This window comes from Tauraco erythrolophus, chromosome 1 (assembly GCF_009769465.1).
Source record: "Tauraco erythrolophus isolate bTauEry1 chromosome 1, bTauEry1.pri, whole genome shotgun sequence".
NCBI lineage: Eukaryota > Metazoa > Chordata > Aves > Musophagiformes > Musophagidae > Tauraco > Tauraco erythrolophus.
Genome location: NC_141465.1, coordinates 116,474,348 through 116,496,493, shown reverse-complemented (window position 1 = coordinate 116,496,493; position 22,146 = coordinate 116,474,348). Strand labels below are relative to the sequence as shown.

Below are 22,146 nucleotides of genomic sequence, written 5' to 3'. Positions count from 1 at the left end.
CTTTTTCTCCTTTATTTCCCTTCCTCATCCCTAGGGTGGGGGAGGGTAAGCAAGCTGTTGTGAGGAGTTTAGTTGCTGAAGCGGCCTAAACCACGACATCAGTCTATTGCTCAACCACAAAAGAAAAAATAAGAGCAAAAATATTCTTAGGATGGGCTTCTCAATATTAAGTTTCTGGTTTCTCAATCAGACTTACAAAGTTCTAGCCAGATATTGCTAGGGAAGGATAAAAAAACAAGACTAGACAGTGAAAGCTGCAGTTCACTTCATTGCAAAGAGCTCAGAAGCAGGCACTCACATGCTCACGCGCACAGTTTCCACAACGGCCTCATAACTGCAAAGGATTCAATGTCTCAGCATTACAGCACCAAGCAAGTCCAATGACGTGAATGAGCCCCGTCTGCCTGACTGCAGCACAGAGCTTTACCTTGGCCACCTCCAGGGTTCCCAAAACCAACCCGGCTAAGGAAGGGGCTTAGCAAAGCCTGCCTGTGAAGACAGGTAAACTGGCCTACACTGAACTTCACGCTGCTGCATCTTGTCCAGGGACATACAGGGCTGATACTCTCTGCTAGCTGGTCCTGAACCGCTGAGCAGCTTACACGTGGGACCTCCCAACGCTCTGGGGCCACTGCAATATGAAGCACACAAAACTAAGTATGTGGTTTCACTTTCTACAGACTACTACCTCGAAAATATATGAGATAGCCTTTTATTAGGCTAGATTCAAATGTACTTTTTAACTTAGTCAGCTTAGAGGACAAGCAGAAATTCCAGGTTTGACCTCAGCAGAGGAAAAAAGTTCTCTTAGTTTTGATTTAGACATCTAGCATCACCCCTGGCAGCAAAGAAACTTTTTCCTTCGTGACCCTACTTGTCCATTGCACCTCTTTCTAGATACTCTTCCTTACATTGTTGTCTGTTATCTTTCATCTCACCTATGTCACAGGAATGAGACACGGAAGCCTACAGATTATCACAGGAAACAATCCTGCAGACATAGAGACATCATTAGTTGTATAACAAATGAGACTGGGGGGAAAAATGTCATTTGTCGGAAGCATTCTTCTTGGAATATGAACTGACAGTGGTGCAAGTTTCAGAAAGCTTTGGAGAATTTTTAAAGCTGTTTCAAGGAAACCTCCCAGAAATCTTGGAAGAATAAGAATGTTTAAGGAGCTGGCTTGCTTTCAGTTTCAGGCTTATTTACAGGATTGCTATGAAGTATTCAAGCACCTTCCAAATCACTGCATAATAGGAAAAAAAAATGAAAATCTCTTTATTCTGAGGCAGAGGTGGAATGATCTGCCAAGACCTTGCCTTTGACCTTGGAAGAAAAAAAACTCACCACTCTACAAAACCCACACACCACATCTCTCCTAAAAGACATATTCCAATCAAAGTCAGATATGCTCCTTGCAGAGCAAGAAATTCAACAACTCATGTAGAAGTATAGAAAAGGAAAAGAACTGATCTTGTTACTGATGTGCTATGTTTATTTCACCCCATCCCCTCCCACAATGGCTCCTAGCAGGAGTCATACTTCGGATATTACAGCCTTTTCCACGAATCAAAAGAGTAACATTCAAATTTTGGCTGACATTACTCATGGGTGGGAAGAAAGAGTGATAAAACATGCAATTCCATCCCTTCACCAGGCATACAGCCTTAACATTTCTCAGTTTTTAAGGAAAAGGGTTAATATATATATATATATATGCATGCATACGCACACACACACGTATATATGTTTCCAGAAGTTACCAGTACTTAAACTCAACAGAAACTCCCCAAAGGCATTACCCTATCTGCAAAGGCAAGCACCACTGACATTATCCCAAGTTTTTAATTTGTTCAGAGAATGGCATTTAATTGAAAGCAAAACTTAGATTTATGGTAATGTAATTTGCATTTGCAAATGCAGACCTTAATCACTCACAAGAAGATGGTAGAAACATTACTTACTGACACAAGTGGGACAATGAGTGAATTTCCTTGAGCAAATACTCATCTGACTTCTGTAATGGGGCAGCACCAGAGCATGAAGACCTCAGCACTGCTCCACTGTTCTCTCAAAGTCGTAATTCTGTGACCTTTCCACACTGAGCTATTTCTTATTTCCTGACTGGCAGGCACCCACTAGGTGCTTTCCTCACTAGGCAGCAGGGAGTTGTTTTTAGACAAATGACTCAAGATGACTGCGTTGACAGCATAATGTAGCCAAAAGCCAACGCAGGAAGATGCTGCCAGGTCCCTGCCAAAAGGCTACGGGGGCCCAGGAACTGCACACGTGACTTGCCACCAGCTGGAACGAACACCCTCTGCAGAAATTTGAGCCATACAAACCTAGAACTGTTTTATCTTCATATGGTGCTAGATTGATGCACTTTTTTACTCCAGGAACAGGACACAGGTTTCCCCTCAATGCACTGCCAGGTCATTCAGAAATTAAGGTAGCACTGCCCGGGGGCTGGTCTGCCACACGGATGCACCATCACCAGGTCTAACACAACACTTGTCTCAGAGGCATGACCTGCAGTGGACAACTCTTGCACAAGGGTGTATGAAGTTACCTCTATCAACCATCTTCCCACTCCCCTCCAGCAGACAGACAGCAGAAGCGGGCACTTGCCTTCTCAGACGCTTCAGCTCAGGTCTGAGCTACCAACGAAGGCAAGTCTCAGTGACCACAAACAGCAGGGAACTGCAGTGACAAAGGGGGAATGCTGTCCTGGGTTACGCACAGTCAGTCATGGGAGGGAAAAGAAACCCTGCCAGGGCCACCCAGGCCTTCAAGCGGTGCAGCCATTTCCACAAGCACAGGAGCCGGAGCCCAAACTCCTCATGCACAGTGTGTGCAGCAACATCACTTCAGCGAACTACTTTGCCATTTCAAGTGATCACAAGATGATGCCTTCAAAGGCACCGCAGGGAGCGTGGTGGGGGAGAAATCTGAGGTGGGAGAAGAAGAGAGGAAGAAAATGCAGCCAGGGCAGAGACACCTTGCTGCCGGGGCCGGGGGGAAGGTCTGTTGTTTACCGCCCCACGTTTTCTATGGTCATGACCGCCATGCCCATTGCTACAGGATTCAAAGCAGCATTATCACAGGGAGAGCTAAAATGAATTAATAAGACAGCTCAAGCTGCACTGCAGACCTTTGTTATTTGTTACCAGCCATCCTTACAATTTGTTATATGGTTAAAACAATATTAACACAATTGTTTCACTGTAACGAGTAATTTAGAGCAGCCAGAGGCTTGCTGCGCAGAAAACGTTCTCTTATCACAGTAACAAAGGAGTTTTTTATTTAGCCAAGGTCTTTTCATCCTCAATGCAGAGAGCATGTGCATAAATACAAACAGGGCTACAGCAGAAATTAGCATAATCAATGCAAGATACTCCTTGGGGTACCGACTTACATTTAGCGATGAATTAAGCTATGAAAACTGAAGATTTCTGCTGTATATTCTGTGAAAAGAATATTCTGTGCTACCACTTCCACTGTCCAAAACCACAGCTATGAAGGCAGCTGACTTCTGGAACCCATAAAATCCTACAGATGACTCCTTACCTCTGCCTCTGCAAAACATTCTTAAAAGATATACCAAAAGCCTCCTAATGGTCTTCTCACCTAGAGCGTCTGCATGTTTTAAACAATTTCAAAACCAAGAGTTACACTTGGTTAGCACGCAGGAGGAAGTGTTGCCAGGTCTTAACCTCACAGTCCCACACTTGTGTCCGCACTAAGAACCATAATGTATTAAGAGATGCATGGGCCCAAATAACTAAAGGCTTTTTTTCTGCATATGAAGTGAGCATTCAGCTGCAGCAACATACCAGGTTTGTTGTCCCTGAAAAGCCCTATTCCCTGAGAAGCACTATTGACTTTCAATTTACCATAATTGCCCAAAGAAACCTAATGTAACTTGATTTTCTTCAGCTATTTAATCACTATTGCCACTGCTCATTCCATTTGCATTTTGATGGATTTGTAAGCCCTAGCATTACTTCTACACGCTTTCCTCAGCTGCTTACTGGAATTATTGGACTGTGTTCATTCAGATCTTTCCGAAAAATTCCACTTTATCATAACAATAACAGCTTCATCGCTCAGTAATTTGGAAGTGCTGCACATAAGTTGTTTCCAATATTGCCTCTTGAAAGACAAAGAGAGCTCTTACTTACAAGTCAGTGAGCTGTGCTCCCTCTGGCACAAGGGGAATGGGAAAAAAACAGAATCGGCAGAAAGGCATGGAAACTCAGAAGCATCTGAGTGGAGCTAGCTTATGTCCACATCACTAATTAATTACATTTACATTTGAAGGAGGGGTATTTACACTCAGGCAGGCCAGATCAAGCTCATAGTAACACTACATTCAAGTATCTGGATTTGTGAAAGGGCTTTTTGTTTTACAACTAACTCCACTAGTTAAGACTTGCAAGAGACAGAGACACAAACATGATAATTAGCTGGTGTTGACAGAATGCTAGTTTTATGTGTGGTACAGAGTTGTCTTATACAAAAGATTAGGTGTTCTGCAGGTAATGCTAGAAACCATCAGTATATTTAAAGTAAAACAAACAAACAAAAAACCCTATCCAATGAAAAAAACAACAACATACAATTCATTCTTGTAACAGAATTTTTCAGGTAATTAAGGAGTTATCATTTCTTTTCAAAAAAAGAGAACACTTTCACTAACTTGTGGTTTTAACTGACAGTCAATACCTGCCTTGAATGTTAAGGTCACTCAAAGCTGAGTGTCTTATGGCTCAGGACGCTACTAGTGAATCCATTTACTTCTATTCTAGACAGATGAAAAGAGAGTGACAGTCTTTATTTAACTATCCCACACAGCTGTGAGGTATGACAGCAGGAGTGCACAAGCGTCAGTTCACGGGGAACAAAAATTCCAGACACGGCTGCTGTGACCTGCAGACGTGAACCACTGCTTGGTGGTGAGATCCATCAGCTCACGGTAGGGATCCGCTTTGTTAATCAGGCACCCTTCTTTGCATTTGCCTTCAGAAGCTTCCAAAACCAGTTGCCTCCTTACTTACTTACTGACCCTGCTTGCAACAAGTGTTTCCTCAAATATTAGGATAAAACCTCCTTGCAAAACGCCACGGATAAAAATCTCTGTGCAAAACGCCACGGATAAAAACCTCCTTGGAAATCTCATTACAAAGTATTAGGCACGCTGTTTTCTGAGAGAAGGATTTTGCTGCTGCTGCCAAGTTCATTGGCTAATGGGAGAAATTAAACTGCCCAGCAAGCTGACCTCCTCTCATGCATTAGGTCACTGGATTCCTCAAACGAAGTTTTAAGTTCAATTTTTTTGTAGCACTGGTCAAGATTGATTGGTATTTGCCACTTGAGATCAAATGTGGAACTACCCGTGACAGGAAGAGCTAATTTTCTGCCAAAAACACATTAATAGCAGCCAGTAATGTAATTTACATGAACTCTTATCAAGGTACTACTAAGCCAAGCTTTTGAACAGAGCCCGTTAAGGAATTTTTATTTTGAAAAACATGTCATTTAAAAACATGTCTAAGAGTTGTGGGAAAGTTTAATGGTGCAGAATTCATGTCTTCAACATACCAGATTTGTAAATATTAATAAATATTTAATACTTTATGTTTATTATTAAATTATTTATGAAATAAATAAAGGTTCAAAAACTTCCCATGGCGATTTAGAGAATCTGTCCATATATGGCTTATCAAATTGGTTGATAACAAATGCTGCCATCTTTTGATGCTGGAAGCTTTGCTTCTTATTCTTCTTGCAAAACAAAATGTCACTCATTAAACCTTACTTGGATTTAAATATCTCAGGACAAACCTTGACTGTAGCTAAAGCTACTTCTTCTAGTTTATTTGCAAAAAGGAAGACATAACCAGCAACTCTCCAGGAACATTACAAAAGAACCAGGTGCTGCAGAGAGGAAAAAAACATCAGGAGTAACAGGACAGCAAGTTTTGGCCAGAGAATAGGATGAGAAGGACGTGGTTTTGTTGCACTGCATCTCATTTAACTACCAGACCACTTAGGAACATGAAAAAGTGACAGCACAAAGACTGCACAAGCCACTGCAAAGGGATTTTTGGATACCCTAGAAGATCTATACTAGAACTTAAAAGTACTGCAGAGCAAACAGAGAAGCATACAAAAGAGCATAGCATATCATCCATATGGCTCTCATTCAGTAAATATTGTTTCCAATAAATAAATAAATAAATAAAATCCTCAGAGCTCACCTGCCTGCTGACAGTTCACCACATGTTCTTGGAAGCATCAATTCAAGACTCTGTGAAGAGCTCAGCTGAAACACTGTAAATCCTAATGCAATGTGTGCCAGGGGAAGAAACAGCACTGCCTACTGCACCTCAGAGATGCATTAGGGCTCCCATGGCAAAGCGCTGGATGTAACACAGCAGGACTGGCAAACTGCCTAGCAAGAAATGAGTACGGTTTGATGTATGCATGACACTTACCAAGAGAATTAACTTTTGCTGTCATCTTCCTAGGATATCACGTTTCGCAATACAGTTGTAAGATAATCTACGTTTGCAGGTGAAGTACTTGAGAGCGGTACACTGGTGGGAAATAATGTTTGTGAAGAACAAGAGCTTACTGCTGCTTGTTTAGCACATAAGTCAGGAACCACACCGTTATGGAAAGTTAGATCAGGAAAGTGACTACTTCTAAACATGTACTACTAAGGGCAAGGTGGCCCAGACCCTTAAACCTGCTGCCTCCTGAGAAGCCACACAGAAACATAAACCAGGATGGGATCAGGAGGTGCAGTGACTTGCCTAAAGACTCCAGAGAAACCATGCAGCAAGAGGAGAGCACTGTCACACAGTAGGAAAGGAGACTATCACAAAACCAGGCAGCTGAGGCATGGCAGCACTGCTCCCGATGCCCTCTATGTGCCTAAGAGCTCTCCCAGACGTGCGTTTCTGCTTGCAAACAGATCCCTGTTTCCAGTCCTAACAGGTCTTTGGCAACAGTTTCCCAAGTGGCTCTGCAAGTGTGGGAAGAAAGGAGAAACACAGGACCTTTACAAGTTTGAGGAAGTCAATAGAAAAAAGCCACACAAAGAGAAAATAGCTGAATCTAGTGCTCAATGGTCTCTAACTTTCCCTTTGTCTAAATTATGATTTATTTAAAAAGTTGAAGCCTATCCTCTGCACCAGTTACTGCTTTAGCTTTATCTCAGCAGGTACCTACCCTGCAACACAACAAAATCTCTGTATGCAATTACCAGACTGAACTCAAGCATTTTTTTATATATAATTATTAAAAAAAAATAATCATTAAGGAGCAACAGATTAAACCGATAAATATATATACACACAAAAATCCTATGCACAACTTGCATCCTTTTCCAGATACTATAAAAAAAAAGACCTGCATGTTAGTTACATAGGATTTTTTGAAACAGAACAGAAATCAAATTTTGCTGTTTTAGGCTCCTTTGCAGTGTTCAGGTAAGTCTGCATGTCACAAACTCACAGACGTGAAAGCCTTCAGGTACCATCAATACCGGCATTATGGAAATACACTTCACTTCTCTGTTTCTCTAATCCAAACTTGACAAACCTAAAAGCTGTGGCTACTTGTCAAGAAGCATGGTACAGTAACAGGTTCTCTGCACCCACACCATGACAAGGCAGTAGCCGAGGCACTTAATCTAAGTTTTAAGTCTACCACAGACAACTGCAAACCAGCTTATAAAATAACTGTCTGCTTAGGTCTCTTCAAAGTAATGTCTTTTCCTCTCAAGGTTGCTTAGATCTAATCTAAATTTTGTTACATTCTCTCTGCAATGGCAGCTGGCCTAATTACAGATGAATTATGATGTCCATCTCTAAAATTTTTTGCCCTAAATAGGCTACAAAAAAAAAAAAAAGCAACAACCAAAAAAACCCCAAACAAACAGCTATTTCAAACAGCTATTTCCCTGCTTAGCACTTCAAATAATATGCATAATAATTCCTCACTCTGGAGACAAACACACATCAGGATGCATAACAAAAATACCACAAACAAAAAAACCCTGCATAAAATCCTCACTCGATCTCTCTGAAAATCATATGATTAAAATGGTTCGGTGCTTCACATTTAAGACAATGCTGCACCACATATAGCATCAGAGAGCGCACTGCAGGAACTGCTAAGGCAAAGCACGCTGTTCATGTGATCCAGTTCTCTTCCACAATCTCCTAAGACAATTTTAATAGTCAAAAGGGAACATGAATAAGGAACGGATGAGCCATTTGGTCTTTCGAAAAAAAGGAAAAGCAGAGGCTTGAAATGCTGCAGAGGAGGGAACTTGTTTTTTAGCACAGATAAGAGAAGACAGTCAAAGGTTACGTAGGAGGCACTCGACTGAGGATTGGGTGGAGGGAGCAGAAGAGGGGGGAAAAATCTGGGTTTTTTTCTTGACCCAGGGCAGGAAGAGTTAAGCACATCCCACAGAAAACAATTTAGTGACAGCAGAAGGAGTTAATATTGAGGAAGTGGCTAAAAGAATACAAGTATTTGTTGTGGTATCATTACCCCTTTTATACGTCATTTACCTTGGTGGAGATTGAGCTCACTGAGAAAAGTGGCCTGTGGTTAATTCTCAAATGTTTCTATTAAATTTAATACATACTAATGAGAGAAAAATGGATACTCTTGTCCTGTTACAGGAAGAATATGCACCAGATAGAAAGGAGTTCATGACTGAGTTGAAAATTCCAGAAAAGCTGTTTCAGCAAACTCAGGAACCTATAGTTCATAACTCTTGTAAGGAAAGTACATGTTAAACCAGCATAAACTCTTACAGTTGTAAGAAACTGTTGAACAAAAAGAGTTGGATAAACACTGATGTATTGAATCGGTGAAAAACAAATGCCACGAACCCTCAGCATTTACGTGCCCAATTTTAGACAGACAACCAGGATTTATCCTGCTCCCTTTTTTCATCACAGGCAATCTGAAGTTCTAAAAGTAAAAGCAGATACAGTGCCATCCAAGTGTCTCACCTGCCACAGATGTATGAGAACTCAGCTCGGATAGCCATCTTTTTAACACCGTAAATTCTTTGATTATGGAAAGCATGTCTACATTAACTCATAAAAATATAAGCTTCAAGAGAACAAAGTTTTACTTACTTAAATTTCAATAGACAGCAGAACCTGAAGTTCACAGTATGCAGAGGGTCAATGACCTCAAAGTAATGTCTACTGAAAACGTACATATGAAATTCTGGTCCTTTTCCCATAGTGTCTTGTAGGAAAACTGGGAGACTAGTAAGTGATGAAGTAACGTAAAACCCTTGATTAAAAATGAAAGTGACTTTTTAGTTCACTCTTCTAACTCTAAAGCCATACAGAAAGCTCCTACTGTTGTTACCACAGAAAAATTTGAGAGAAGTTATTTTTCATAACCTTAAATACCCATATTATCTAAGCCCCCTCCAACTACGAACAAAAGCTTTATAGTCCACATCTAAAAGGCAGTAAGGAAGCGCTGCAGCAAAGAGCGATCCCAGCTTCAAGAAGACAGTAACACCACAAGCAGAGTTCCTGCTGCGGGTGTAGACACTTGTGCTCAGCTCCCTGCTTTCCCTAAGCCCCTTCCCTCCCCTACTCCAAAGCCATCCTGCCCACGGACCAGTTTCGGCCAAGTTTTGAAGCTCAGTGGAGGTTCTGCACTATATATATGCCAGTAAGTTTCACCAAAGCTGTTGCATGGGTAGAACAGACAGGTGCACACTCCCTGTTAGGAAATAGTTGCTCTGAGCTCAGGTGCTTATTTTCTGCCCGGCCCCCTGGCAAGCTAATCAATACCACCAAACTGGCCACCACACCACACCTCCTTTTGACCCAATGGTAACTAGAGATCAAGGAAAGATGCCAACTACTGCAGAGCTGTCATGAATGGTTTAGCAGATACAGGGGAAAACCGATGACGGAGGGTTGGGGCTGGGGTGGGCACTGCAGATAGAGGGCTGGGAGGGAGAAGGCAGATGTAGACCTTCTGCTGGCAGAAGAGTAGGAAGAGCAGACACAAGACGACTCTCCAAGAAATCAGGCTGACTAGTTCTGTTGCTCTTGGAACAATTTTTTCATCATAGGACTGCCAAGAGAGCAGATTTCATGCCATATAAAGGGCACACACCCACCCGTCCTTATAAACTAATATGACCAATGCAGTGCAAAGCACCATATAAGACAGATAATCTTTCTACTCAAGCTGAGCGTCTACTTTTCCAATACATTTGTATCCAGTCTGAGCACTTCAACAGGAATTCTACTTATTTATAATAACAGAAAAGGTTCTAATTTAAGATGATAACATGTATGCAAAAGCTTAGACACTGCAACAGAACTAACTGCATCTAAAGTGGTTCAACTTCTTTATTTTTAAATTCATGAGAGGCACATAAACATAGTTAACTGTTATTAATGATCTAACCTGTTTAATTTGCTGTTCCTTTTCTTGAACGGTAACCCTCTTTTCCTACGGGAACACTTTTTGCATGCTTAACATGCAAATGTTGTACTTCAGTGCTGATACTTCAGCTTTTTCTGTAGTTTGAAACCAGAAGTTACTGACATACCGCTGTTAATATCACCTTGCCATTGCTTGATAGCTACTGCATTAGCATTTTCATTAGAGACTTCTTCTGGATGAGGCAGATGGAATTACCTTCTCTCTGTTTATGCAACAGACTCTTCAAACGAGAACATTACAACAGATCACCATGTGCTTCTCATGTGGACTGTGCTTTGGGGAAAATCAGAGCTATTTCCTGACTGACAAGAGCTACTGCAGTCTCCCGGAAGAGTAAGGCGTTCAATTTGTACCATTAACATGAAGTTAAGAAATCTAAATTACAAACTGCTTTGTTTGCCAGGATTTTAGATGTATTAGACATTATACTGTATTAAAAAACCTCAAATCTTTCTGTAAGTAGATGCTATGAAAAGAACATACAACTAGTTACTCCTGTAGCTTTCAAAATCACATTTTTCCATACTTTGTGGAGTCTGAGGCATGAAAACACTCATACACTTACAAGACTAGTAAACATGTAAACAAAAAAATTCCCCTTACAGCTCTCAGCGCAGAAAAGGAGCCAGGACTGCAATTTTTAGAGCATATTGTTCTCCCTATAGAAGTAAAATCCTAACCTGAGCAAGATTGTTAGGTTTTTCTATTTCTTTTTTAATAAAACCAGCCAATACACCTTAGTTACAATCTGCAGACAACTCAGCCAAAATTAGTTTATTTCTCTTCTTCTCAGTGCAGATTGCACTACCAAATTCTGTTAGCGTTTTAGCAAAACAGTTGCCTGTAGGAAACAGGCTGGCTTCATCCACCGACTCCTACTACGTGTGTCAAAGCAGTGTCTTCTGACCGTCGCCTAGCCAGTCTGTATTACAGCTGATATCCTACAAAAACGGTCGGGATAGGTAATAAGAAGTCAGCCATAAGTGAAAACGAACCACAAGAGAACAGCTCCACTCTTTCTGAGCTTCTGAGGGATGTGGTAAACAGACACAATCAGTTCAATTCACTAACAGCATAATATAGCCATTGTTTACAACAGCAATGTTAAAAGGAAAACATGTTTTGATAACAAGAAAGAACACATGAAATGGTCTTAAACTAATGAAAAGCCATTTTACAATATCCTTTATATATTTCTAGGTATGCTTTCTTGGAAACAGAGCTCTGGGCAAGTTATGTGTGAAAGGAAGAAATAATCTAGGAAGAAAAGCATTCAGTCATGTTTTTCTGCTTCAAAACATTTAAAAAAAATCTGAATAAGATGTTGCCTCAAGTCTTCTGCAGTTCCTTCAGTTACACGTGTTCACAGATTTTTTTTTTCCACTCTGCTGACATTGCCTCAACTTTTATGCATTTGGAGAGAAAGGGCTGTTTTCACCTTTCCAATCAGCTTAATAGCTAATTTACCTGATGGATCACAACTACACAGCAATAGTGGTCTAAATAACCCAGTGTTCACCAGCATACAACAGCAATGCTTCAGGGAGATAAAATAACACTGGCAGTTTCCACGGGAAAACAATAGACTAGCTCATGAATCTCCTTTCATCTTACCCACACCAGTCCTCCTCAGTGTTCACAGCCAGTATGTAAGTAATATAATTTAGGGTTATAGAAGAGGCATAACCAAGTGAGTACATACATACTTGCAGTGAATTACAGAGTAAGACTGAGTGCATTGGGCACCAAAAGCAAGACATTGAGCAATATGCCAGCACCTCAAGCAGAGGAGGGTGGGGCAAGCCGCACAGAGAAGCAAAACTGACAGGAAAAGAGTGATGTGATGAAAGAAGCAGCCCAAACTTTATTATATCATTTTCTACTTTGATTATTAGGAATCTTTCATGATACTACATTAAGCTTGGCTTCCCACTCGATCTGCTAACTGAATACATATGTTTAACCTTTAATACATGAGAAGAGACTACAAGGAGGAAAAAAAAAAACGTAACAGGAAAAAGAAATAGTTGGGGGAATGAAGGCTTTCTCTCTTCCTGTTTCCTTGTTTAGCTTCACATCTCAACAGTTACTTAACCTTTAAGAATAACCTTTGAAAAAAACACTGGTGTCTGTGGAGTTTAAATTTCTCTTTACTCTCATTATTTACTAGAAATTTTCTGTTTTGTCTCCTCTTTTGTAAATCTTCCCTTCCTCCATCAGTCTTTCCTTTACCCAGGCACATATCAGCTGCATACTGCGCCCTTTGCCAAAGCCATAGAAGCACAAGCCATAAGCCCTGCTTCTGCACCCGCCGTATACAAACATCTGCAGAGACCAACATCCCCTCATTCATTAGCCATATCTAAAGGCACATCCTTGCTCTTCTTCATAGTACACAGTACCGTTCTCAAATCAAACCAAAACATAAGGAACAACGTGAGAAAGTAAACATACCTACCAACAGAAACATAAAATCCTCTATTTTGCTACAAAACCTCTCTGTGCTGGTTTGAACTCAACTGCAGTGTAAAAGAAAAGCATACAAAGGAAAAAAAAAACCAACATAAAAAAACCTCAAACACAAACTCCCTTTCCTCTCTCTCGATGAGATTACCTTTTATCAAGACTGTAAAGAAAATTCAACAGATTAAAAACAAACACCCCACAACCCACAACCCACAACAGAAAAAACTCACAGCAAAATAAAATCCTTGGTTATCACGTATTTAGACAGGTAACAACTTTAAAATTTAGTGGCAGCAATAAAAATCAGTAAGTAATTTTCTTATTAAATGACCATCTTTTTCATAATAGTCTGTATGTGCAGACGTTAAGCACAAAGCAGACTTGTGAGCAAAAAGTGCCAGACGTCTGGAAACCAGATTTATTAGATGTGAAAGTTCTCACATAAACAGGAGCCAGCCCTTCCAATAATTTTCACACAAATGAAACCCTAATGAACTCAGAAGGACTCTTAGCAGCTTCTCTATGCCTGCAAAGGAGAAATTATTCACCAGCACCCAGCTCTGACCCACTCCGCGATCAAGACACAGAGCTGGGACTTGGGAGGTGGAGTTTCTGTTCCCAATTCAGCCTGAGACCATCTGTGACCCTGGACAAGTCTCTTACTCTCTTTTTTTTTGTTATTTGCTTAAAAGAAGAAATGCATAGCCCTAATCTGCCTTTTGTCATACTTGTCAGAGTGTAATGGCTACAGAAAACCTTCATGTCACACCTGCAAAATGCGAGTCTACAACCTCACACAGCCCCTCTCGGGACTACTGTAACAAATACCCATGCCCCAGACCTCCAGGATTAAAGCCTGTCTAAAATTTGGTTCCAAGCATTTACAGTTATAAGCAAGATTGTCCCAGAAAATCAGTACTATTTACTCACACAAACAGACTACTAAACCATAGCGATCTGGCAAGATTGGCTACACTGATGCATTTACAACTCTCTCATGTCAACTTTTCACGTAATATCTCCAAAAGTGTTATTTTACAACTGTATTTCTCCTATTTTAAGTCTGAATAACTTTTTGCCTGTGGTTTAAGCTCCAGTCCATATGTAAAGCTAACACAAAAGGCTGTGAAATATCACAAACGTTCAGAAACGTTATAGAAAACCCAAGTCCTGCAGAAAAAAAGTAACAGATGATTTATCATGGAAGGATGATACTTCACAAGTTTGCCCAGATATAAAATATAAGCCTTTTATTTCTAGCTAAGGATATCGCAGCACATATTTTACACAAACAGCAAGAAGTACAAGGACCTACAGACACCACTAGACCTACGTGTAGTTTAAAATAGTTCTTTGTACTTTTGTGAGGGGTTGTGGTTTTTTTTTCATTTCAACTTCCTTACTTAAACATGCCGAACGCTCAGTAACGCATTCCTTAGTTTTCCTGCACTGCTTCCATGTTTTACCAATTCTGACAAATACTGCGCATCACCGTGCCGCTCCATTTACCCTGCCTGGAAAAAGCCAACATCTTCTGAACCAAGTTCCCTCCTGAAGACAGAAAAGGGTAAACATCATCCTGATGGACACTGTCTGCAAGTCAAGATTTACGTAACGCCGAGCCCTGGTCCAGAAAGCCTTGACACGGCCTGACAAAACCCCGTAAGCCCTAAATCCTTTCCCCTGCCCGCTTAGTCGGGATGTTTCCAGCCTCATTAGGCTTCGATGACACTGGACTTCTTAATCGGAAGGAGAGGGGGAATAAATAAGTCCTAAGGTGGTCAAGGAGTTATCATCTGATACATCAGGAAGACGGATTAACGACAGGAGAACAGAGCGCGGAAACTTCTCCGGGGGACACACGAGCGTCTCTGCCCCTCGCCGCCTCCCCGCGGGGCCCGTGCCCAAACGAAGCGCCCCCGACCCACCGCCTGGGCCTCTGCTTCCCTGTCCCCCTCCTTCGCTTCCCCACGGACGACCCCGGGCCGGGACCCCGCCGCCATGAGGCACCCGAAGGCGGGCTCCCACCGCCCTGCCCGCCGCCCCGGGAGAGCGCCCGAGGCGGGGGGGCGACAAGTCAGCCCGGCCCCCGAGCGGGCACCTCAGGGGCGGGTCTCCTCTCGCCCGCCAGAAGGAAAGCCCGAGGCGGGCGACGGGAAAGGAAAGCCCGCCGGGGCGCAGGGGAGAAGGCGGCCCTGCAGGCGGCGGGCGGTGAGGGTGGCTCCCCGCCCGGCTGGCAGCTCCTGGCGCCCCGACCTTCCCCGTCCACTCACACACGCACAGCTCCACCACGTAGGCGTAGTAGGACCAGGCCACGACCAGGGCGATGAAGACCACGGGCACCCAGGACAGCACCCTCTGGCAACACTTGAGGACGTGGGACGGCGCCATCTTCCCTGCCGGGTCGCCGCAGGAGGCATCGGCATCGGCGCCGGCGCTGCAACGGGCGGCGGCGGCGGCGGCTGCAGCTACGGCCGCCGCTGCGGAGCCGGCCCCGGGCGGGCGGGCGGGCAGGCCCTGGGCGGGCCGCAGTGGGCGGGAGAGGGGCGGCCCCGGCGTCCGCCACCGCCTCCTTCCCGCGGGCGCCCGAACGCCTCGGCTTCCCTCCGCTGCCTGCTCCCGCCGCCCCTCTCCGGGAGGGAGGCGAGCGAGTGGGTGCTCCTTTCGCGGGAGAGATCGGCCACGGGGGTTTCACCCCTCACCGGCCAGGCCGTTTCTGAGCAGGATCCTCCTCCAGCCGTAAAAAAATGGTCTTGAACCTCCGCGTTGCTCTTTTGCGGTTGTGACCTGGCGGGCGGGTCGGTGCCGGCCGTCCTGGGCACGCAGGCGCCGGGACGGGTCCGGGCAGCAACACCCCAGGCCCTGGCAAGCTATTACCTCCTCCTCCTCCTCCTCACCAAGACCATGCACTTATAGGGCTCCAATAGTTTGTTGGATGCAGCAATGTTTATTTATAAACACCTTACTATGCTGCTTCCCGAACTTCGGTGAACGCCTGACAACTGCGGGCCGCACCACAACGATCTTCCGGGAGCCATCGCCACAGCCGCAGCTTCGCGGGGCTGATCCTCCTTAACGCGGACGTTTTTAACGGTTGAAACTTTTAGCCTTTCTGTAGCGTTACTGTCGCCGGGGATCCCGCCGTCGGGAGGACCCGTCGCCAGTCGAAATCCCCATTTCTCTCCAAAACCGGAGGGCGCTCGCGCCGGGTGCGCGCCCCCGGCTCGCGGGCGGCCCCGGCGGCGGCTCCCGCGGGGCTGCGGCGCCACCTGGCGGCGGCGCGAGGGGCCGGCGGGGCTGAGCCGGACCGCCGGGCGGAGCCGGGAGCTCCGGCCGCGGGGACACGCTCCGGCCCCGGCGGCGGCGGGAGGATAAAACCCATCGGGCGAGGGGTGAGGCGTTAACAGCCCAGAAGTGCGGCTCGGGGTGCCCCGAAAGGAGAAGGTTTGGAAAAGAGAGCAAGGGGGGCATGGCGGGCGGGGGCGGGCAGAGCCTGGGCTGTGGGATCGGGCTGAGGCTGAGCGGGTGGTAGCGGCGGCAGCATTGTCTTGGCAGAAGGCAGGGGCAACTGCTATGGCCTTGCCTGCTGGTGAGATGATGGAAAAAGATGCTAAGCCGAGTGACCAGGAATTGAGAAGACTGTGAGGCTCTAAGAGCTAATGGGGGGAGGATGGGACACCCCGGGCAAATGCCAAAGTGGCACCAGCTTGTGTGGGAATGTGCGTATGTGTCTCTGTTCATCAGGGCATCAGAGTAGAGGAAGAACACAGTGACCTTTAAGCTTGACATATACAGAACGACTGTGTGTCCTGGATTTGGAGCAAAGAGATGTGCCCCAGGACCATAGAAAGATGGTTTTGTCCTTCTATGATGAGGTTACAGCATTGATGGATAGGGGAAGAGCAACTGACATCATCGACCTGGACTTATCCAAAGCGTTTGATACTGTCCCACACGACATCCTTGTCTCAAAACTGGAAAGACATGGTTTTGATGGATGCACCATTCAATGGATAAGGAATTGGCTGGACGGTCGCACTCAAAGAGTTGTGGTCAACGGTTCAATGTCCAAGTGGAGGCCAGTGATGAGTGGTGTTCCTCAGGGGTCAGTGATCGAGTGCACCCTCAGCAAGCTGACAGATGACACCAAGTTGTGTGGTGTTGTGGACTCGCTGAAGGGAAGGGATGCCATCCAGAGGGACCTTGACAGGCTGGAGAGGTGGGCCTGTGAGAACCTCATGAAGTTCAACAAGGACAAGTGCAAGGTCCTGCACATTGGTCAGGGCAATCCCAAGCACAAGTACAGGCTGGGCGGAGAATGGATTGAGAGCAGCCCTGAGGAAAAGGACCTGGGAGTGCTGGTTGATGAGAAGGTCAACATGAGCTGGCAATGTGTGCTGGCAGCCCAGAAAGCCAACCATATCCTGGGCTGCATCCAAAGAAGCGTGGCCAGCAGGTCGAGGGAGGGGATTCTGCCCCTCTACTCTGCTCTTGTGAGACCCCACCTGGAATACTGCATTCAGCTCTGGAATCCCCAACACAAGAGGGACATGGAGCTTCTGGAGCGGGTCCAGAGGAGGGCCACAAAGATGATCTGAGGGCTGGAACACCTCTGCTATGAAGACAGGCTGACAGAGTTGGGGCTTTTCAGCCTGGAAAAGAGAAGGCTCCGGGGTGATCTTATTGCAGCCTTCCAGTACTTAAAGGGGGCCTACAGGAAAGCTGGAGAGGGACTTTTTACATGGGCGTGTAGTGACAGGACAAGAGGTAATGGCTTTAAACTGAAAGAGGGCAGATTTAGGTTAGATATAAGGAAGAAAGTTTCGCTCTGAGGGTGATGAGGCAGTGGAACAGGTTGCCCAGAAAAGCCGTAAATGGCCCATCTCTGGAAGTGTTCAAGGCCAGGTTGGTTGAGGCTTTGGGCAACCTGGTGTAGCGGAGGGTTTCCCTGCCCATGGCAGGGGGTTTGGAACTAGATGACCTTTAAGGTCCCTTCCAACCCTAACCGTTCTATGATTCTATGGTCAACTCTAAGTGTATGGGCATGCTGGAACATGGGAGCAGGACCAGGACAGTAAGGAACGGGGATTGCCAAATTGTACATAATAATGCCAGAGATGTTAAAGAAAGGGCTTACAGAAGAGGGAGAGAGCTGGTGGAGCAGCTTGGTCTGGCCCATACCTGGCAGAGAGCTGGAAGGTGTGAGAGGAGTGACTGATTGCATGGATGGCATCTTGGTTACGGGGAGTAGTCACTCTAGAGAAGTACTAACAAGGATACAATAGTTTGAATACAACTTGAACTAGAAAAATCTTGGGCTGATGTGCTGGTTAGCACATGGAGGATATTGCTAAAGTATTGCAGCTCCTCTAATCTTTGTTCTGTTTGTTAAAGGCATAAAAACATGCAACAGCTGCTGACGTGTGCTTTCGCTCAAGATCTCAAGGGAGTTTCAACATTTAGCCTCAAGACAATGGAAACATTTAAATGCTTGGTGTCCAAGTAATGAGTATTTTTTAATAGCCCTTTTAGAAGTAACTGACTTTACCTTTAAAGAGGTGTGGAATGAGCAAGAATGGAAGAAATGAGTCAGTTTTTTTCTATTGGAGCACAACATGGGGCGGCTGCAGAAGTTACATGGAGTCCGCATGGTACCTTTGCAACCAAAGTAATACTAGAGGGACTCAGTTATATCAGCCTATAGATGCTGCAGGTTAGTTTGGGACACTGAGCATATCCAAACAAAGCCTGGTATTAATCCTGTAATATATGGAATGAAATAGGGAATGTCAGAAATTAGTTATTCTGGAACATATTCAGAGCGTACCTTTTCTGTATTGCCTGCCTGGCAAAACTTGCCTGGCATACTGGCTGCCTGGCAAACATCATGCAAACAATGTAGAAGGTATGGGCACATCTGACATTTAACGATCCTAAATTGATTTGATATTGAAATGCTCTCAGCTAAACTCAGGGTGATCAGAGTAGAGGAGTGAATTTTGAATCCCATTGTCCTGGTTTCGGCTGGGACAGGGTTATTTTTTTTTTTATCAGCTAGAAGAACTCTGCATTTGGGATTTAGTATGAGATTTATTGTGAGAAGAACGTTGATGGCGCACTGATGTTTATAGTTGGTGCTGAGATATCAAGAACCTTTCAGCTTCCCATGTTTTGCCAGTGTGCAGGAGCACAACATGCTGAGGGGAAGCACGGCCAGGACAAAGAGCCCACAACTCCTCTTATGATTTCAATTTAGGATTGGGGGCCAAATTGGCCAATGGAATATTCCATATCATGCAATGTCATGCCTGGTATACAGATGAAAGTTGGCCGGGAAGCTTGGGAATTCTCTTCTGAGGACTCTCCCGGAATCTCGGTCTCTCGAAGTTCTCTTCTCTCTTTTCAGGCTTCTTGCTTGTTCAGGCTTGCATTGTCGGGACTTACATGTTTTGGGATCATTTGCTGGGATGGGACAGGCATTGGTCACTGGGTGGTGAGCAATTGCCCTGTGCGTCACTTGTTTGCACATATTATTTTCATTACATATATATTCTATTATTATTATTATTATTATTATTATTATTATTATTATTATTATTATTATTATTATTATTATTATTATTATTATTATTATTATTATTAAATTGTCCTTATTTCAACCCACGAGTCTCCTTCCCTTTTCCCCTTTAATTCTCTTCCCCATTCCCAGGGCGTGGAGGAGGGTGAGCGAGTGGCTGCGTGGCGTTTAGTTGTTGGCCAGGTTAAACCACGACACCCATCTGAAGTCATTCAGTAGCAAACTTGGGATTGTTATCTGATGGAGCGACAAGTGGTTATCACCACCTGTGGTAGCCAAAAGTGGCATGTGGCAAGAGCGACTGCCGAGCTAACAGAAGGTACCTCTGAGGTGTTCATTCAAACAGTATCTCTGGCTATTTATTGTACCAGGCACAACTGCTGGCGACTGAAACGGTGAACCAGTGGTTAGATGCTTTTTGTAAGGAGTTAATTCCTTTCTCATGGGCAATACAGCAGAGTCCTGTGTCAGGAGGGCACCAGAGGAGTGGTGCCAATTTTTGTCCTGGGAAAGGGATGGATCTTTAATGACAGGGTGGTGGTTTGGGGATGTATTGAAGGAGGGACATGAACAGTGGGATATAAAACCTTGCATTAGCCTACTGAAAGTCTTGGATATGGTGCTGTGGGAACCTGATTTACAAGGGGAACATGTGCATATGGTAAGACCTTATGTCTAACCACCATTGTTGGAAATGAACAACTTCACAGCATGCATGATGTGCACCACCTTCTGAACCCTGCACATCACCATGGGTATCACCACGTGTCGGTGGGAAGGAGGCAGAATGAGAACTCCAGTGGTATTTGGTAACAGCAAGGGTTGTATGTGTGTTGCCTTACTGCTAGTGGTGGCGTGGGAGGATAACACAAGCAGAGTGTTTGTTTGGGAGGAGCTGGGTGGAGAAAGGATGGTACAAGGGCAGTGAAAAAGTGAGTCCAGTAATAGAGAAAATGGGGAAAGGTAAGAACAACAGAGGGGGATCTTCTGATGATAGGAGAGTGGATGCCTCCACGCCACAGGGATGCTGACCTGCAGACCCGAACGCACCAGGACACCAGGAGGAACCCCCTTGGATGGCCCTGCTGGGCTCCCCATCAGCTCTCTGCCCAAAGGACCTGGTGTGGGAGGGTAGAGTGAGGAACGACAGGCTTGGACCCTGATACTGAGCAGTGGGGAGACAAGGGGCAAGGACTGAAATGCAATATCATTGGTGTAATCCGCAAGTTTTAAGAACAATAATTAGTTTTATAGTTGTGTGTGCTTTTAATCACTGTGTTAGTTTCTTAGTAGTGTAGTCAGTGAATAAACATTGTGCTCTCAATCAAGCCTGCAATCTCAAGGGAAGGGAGCTGGACCTGGGAAGTAAAGGTACGAACAGCTTTTACCAACTTATACGGCGTGTGGCTGTTACTGTACACCGACCCTCCTCTCATCCCCGCTCCCGCCAACTTTCGTAACAAAATCCCATGACCCTTCACAATAAGCACAATTCCTAACGTGAAGACTAAGCAGCACAGCCATGAATAAAAATAGGCTTAACTAGCAAATGATTCACTGTGCCAGGGAAGATATGAGGTGATCCAACATGACTCTCTCTCTCTCTCCCAGTCTTTGCTGATGCTGACACCAGCTTTACCTGAGGGGCTACTGGTGGGATCACGTGCATGTTGACATGACTCCCTTTTAGCACATGTCAGTAGTGAGCTGCAGGAACAGCCACCATGCGTGGTTTGGAAGGAGTCTGACGCCAGCAAAGCTGGAAGCGGTGACGTGGCCAGTATTTCTGTTCTGGGTCAGACCAATGCCTTGGGTAGGACAGAAAGCCAGTGACAGCTGCATAAACCTAGGCCAGAACAGATGATTTTTGACCAGCTGTTGTCCAGTAACGTTTCTGTATGATGTTTCCATATTGACAGGAGCTGAATTAAACAAGGACAACATCAAGGCAGTGAGGTAGCAGAGGGACTATTTGTTCCCCACCTCCACTGAGGAGTTACGCTGCATGAGGAGCCCCTTGGTACAGCTGGCGGGATCTAGCAGGAACAGGTGGTTAAAGACGATGAAGAAAGATGGCATTCACAAAATACAAGTCTAGTCCAGCGAAGCTCATCTTCTGGGCACCCTTTGCAGTTCATGGAGAAAGGCTAGGTCCTCCAGAGGATGTTTCAGAGCAGCTAGCTGGTGTCTTAAATCACGAGGAAAAACTCCCACACATTCCTATGCATTAACTACAGAATATCCCTCCTCCCAGCTTTTCAAATCTGTGTGTCAGAAATGGGGCCAAGGTAAACCCTACGTTTTCCAAGGTGCAGCACCCGTGCTCCCACAGCCTCTTGCTTCCATGTTACTTCCACCACCTGGTCAAAGTGGAAAGGCAGGCCACCCTCAGCCAGGGGCAGAGAAGGAGAGGACAAGCTTCACCCTGGGTATGCGGGGTGGAAAAACAGGGCTTGTTGCTTTTCAGGGCATGAGGTGTTCTTTCTAAACCCAGCAGGCGGGTGCACTGGTAAGCAGGTTCCCTGCGGAGGCTGGCGTGCAGGAGCGGCAGCGTGGCTCCCGAGGACAGCGCTAGGGCACTCCAGTT

General features: G+C 44.9%; 1 protein-coding gene across 4 annotated transcripts in view; it reads right to left on the bottom strand.

The window, feature by feature from the left end:
- ZDHHC20 (zDHHC palmitoyltransferase 20) overlaps nt 1-15,400 on the bottom strand; it is a 45,652-nt gene extending 30,252 nt beyond the window's left edge. For all 4 annotated transcript variants that reach the window (XM_086621495.1, XM_086621486.1, XM_086621469.1 and 1 more), the window contains exon 1: nt 15,256-15,400. In XM_086621495.1, the coding sequence (XP_086477621.1) occupies nt 15,256-15,373 (118 nt within the window). In that variant the 5' untranslated portion in view covers nt 15,374-15,400. The remainder of the gene's footprint in view (nt 1-15,255) is intronic.
- Between the last annotated feature and the right edge of the window lie 6,746 nt (nt 15,401-22,146).